Source organism: Notothenia rossii, assembly GCF_949606895.1.
Source record: "Notothenia rossii genome assembly, chromosome: 5".
NCBI lineage: Eukaryota > Metazoa > Chordata > Actinopteri > Perciformes > Nototheniidae > Notothenia > Notothenia rossii.
The window spans coordinates 49240784-49242860 of NC_136903.1; the positions used below are offsets into that span (position 1 = coordinate 49240784).

General features: G+C 46.1%; 1 protein-coding gene across 1 annotated transcript; it reads left to right on the plus strand.

The window, feature by feature from the left end:
- Positions 1-446: 446 nt before the first annotated feature.
- On the plus strand, positions 447-1869 carry LOC307038829 (uncharacterized protein; the record flags this gene model as incomplete). Its single annotated transcript, XM_079680505.1, has 2 exons — positions 447-476; positions 844-1869. The coding sequence occupies 2 exons, from the start codon at positions 447-449 to the stop codon at positions 1867-1869; spliced, it is 1056 nt and encodes a 351-aa protein (XP_079536631.1).
- Between the last annotated feature and the right edge of the window lie 208 nt (positions 1870-2077).

The window sequence follows — 2077 nt, forward strand, 5'->3', positions numbered from 1 at the left end:
GCGCTGTATTTTATAATCTCTGTTAGATCAGCTGAAATTGTACATGTGTACATGTAATTCAATTTGCAACAAGGCATAGTATAACAAGAATGTAGGAATATTTTCAACACATAGGCCTAGCATCTCTTCTGTATTGTGCCGCACTAAAACATTAGTATGACAAGTAACCTTTTTAAACTAGTAGGCTTAATGACATGATAGGTCATCAAGTCACATTTCTCATACAAAACACCTGTACCGAATTTCTAATCAATTACCGAATAATGAGGGAACTGACAGGCTATATAAGGTCCAGGCACACCTCTGATTTATATCTCAACCACGACGGAGATATTGAGGTACAGGCTATGAAGATTGCAATACTGTGTGCCTTATGGCAGTGGAACCAGCTGCAGAAAACCAAATCCTGTGAGGAAAGATGCCGTTCCCAGCGCTGGAAAGCGAGAATGCGCAATGCCATCCTGCTTCATCTTGAGGTATTTATGAGTGTTTGTTTAAAAATGTTTTAAATGGTTGAAAAATAGCTGGCTTGTTTGATTTGAATACAAAAATGACCAACTACTTGTAGCAAGAAAATCATGACACATAGGCCTTGGAGTTAGAGAAAAAGCATGTATGTCAGAGAGAAAGTTGTGTTTTTTATTATGTAGTTGTATGTATTCAAGAAGGGACCATCCACATTAGTTAACACGAGCACTTGAGAACATCAAATGTAGCCTACCAGATTTAGCCATGGCTTAATTTCTTATGAGAGAATATTTATGTGCAGTTTACATTGCGGGATAAAGGAGTTTAGTTTGCTGGACAAAGGTATGACCTCTGTACATGTTATTCTTCCTGTAGGTTCAGCACCCACACTCTCTCATCTACAGACAATTGAACAGTGTCCCCCTGCTGAAGCTGTACTTCGAGGGTGATGGGTGCCTGCTCAAGGATTACAGGATCAGCCGTAACTCCTTGGAGGCCTTGATGCGGTGTCTGGGGCCTGAGAGGAGACAGGCCTGGGGACACCACATGACTATCTTGACGACCTTGTACTGGCTGGCACACGGTTTGTCCTTCAGTTTGGTGTCCCGGGCCTTTCAGGTACCCCTCTCTACGGTCCACAGACTAGTCCACCAGGGAGTGGAGGACATCACTGCTCTCCGTCATTCGCTTATCAAGCTGCCTGCTGGTCCAGAGCTGGAGGAGGTCGGGCAGGGCTTCCAGCAGTTGGCCAACAGTCCGGCATTCCGTACGTGTGTGGGTGCAATAGACGGGTGCCACATACGAATCAGGGCCCCGTCCGGACCCACTGGCCAGGATTATGTGAATAGGAAGCTCTTACAGCTGCAGGCTGTATGCGATGGGATGGGGAAATTCCTCCAAACATTCGTTGGATTTCCAGGCTCAGTCCACAACACCCGTGTCCTAAAACACAGTGCCCTGTATAGAGAGGCTCTTTACCCTCCTCCAGGGTACTTCATTGTGGGGGATGGTGGCTACCCCTGCATTGTACACCCTATAGTGATCGTAACCCCGTATCGGGAGCCACTGCAGGGGAGAGTACAGAGCCGATTCAACAGCTGCCATGCCAAAGCGAGCAGCATAATCGAGCGCACTTTCGGGAAACTGAAGGTGCGATGGAGGTGCCTCCTGTCGAAGGCCTTGGAGGTCAACCATAACTTTGTCCCTGCTGTGGTCACTGCCTGCTGTGTCCTACACAACATCTGCCTTACTGCAGGAGACATTCTTGAAGTGTTGGAGGTAGAGAGGTCTCCACCTCGTCCTGTGAGGGGGGTGCGAGGTGGACAGGGCTGGAAAGACAGACTGGCAGACCAAATCTCGGCTCCTGACCACAACCCACTGCACGATCACGATTACTGCTAAGAGGATGTTTTATTATGGCCAGTTTTTTTGTTACCCATTAGTTTTTTTGTCAGGTTAAAAATGCATTTACTGGCCAGATGCATTACTCTGCTCTTTTGTTTGTGCCATTTATAAGCCTTATTTTCAATTTCACCTTGCTCAAGTTTATTTAGAGCAAAGGACTTTACAGACACATGTCTTCATTACAAATTGTATGGGATGTGAAATA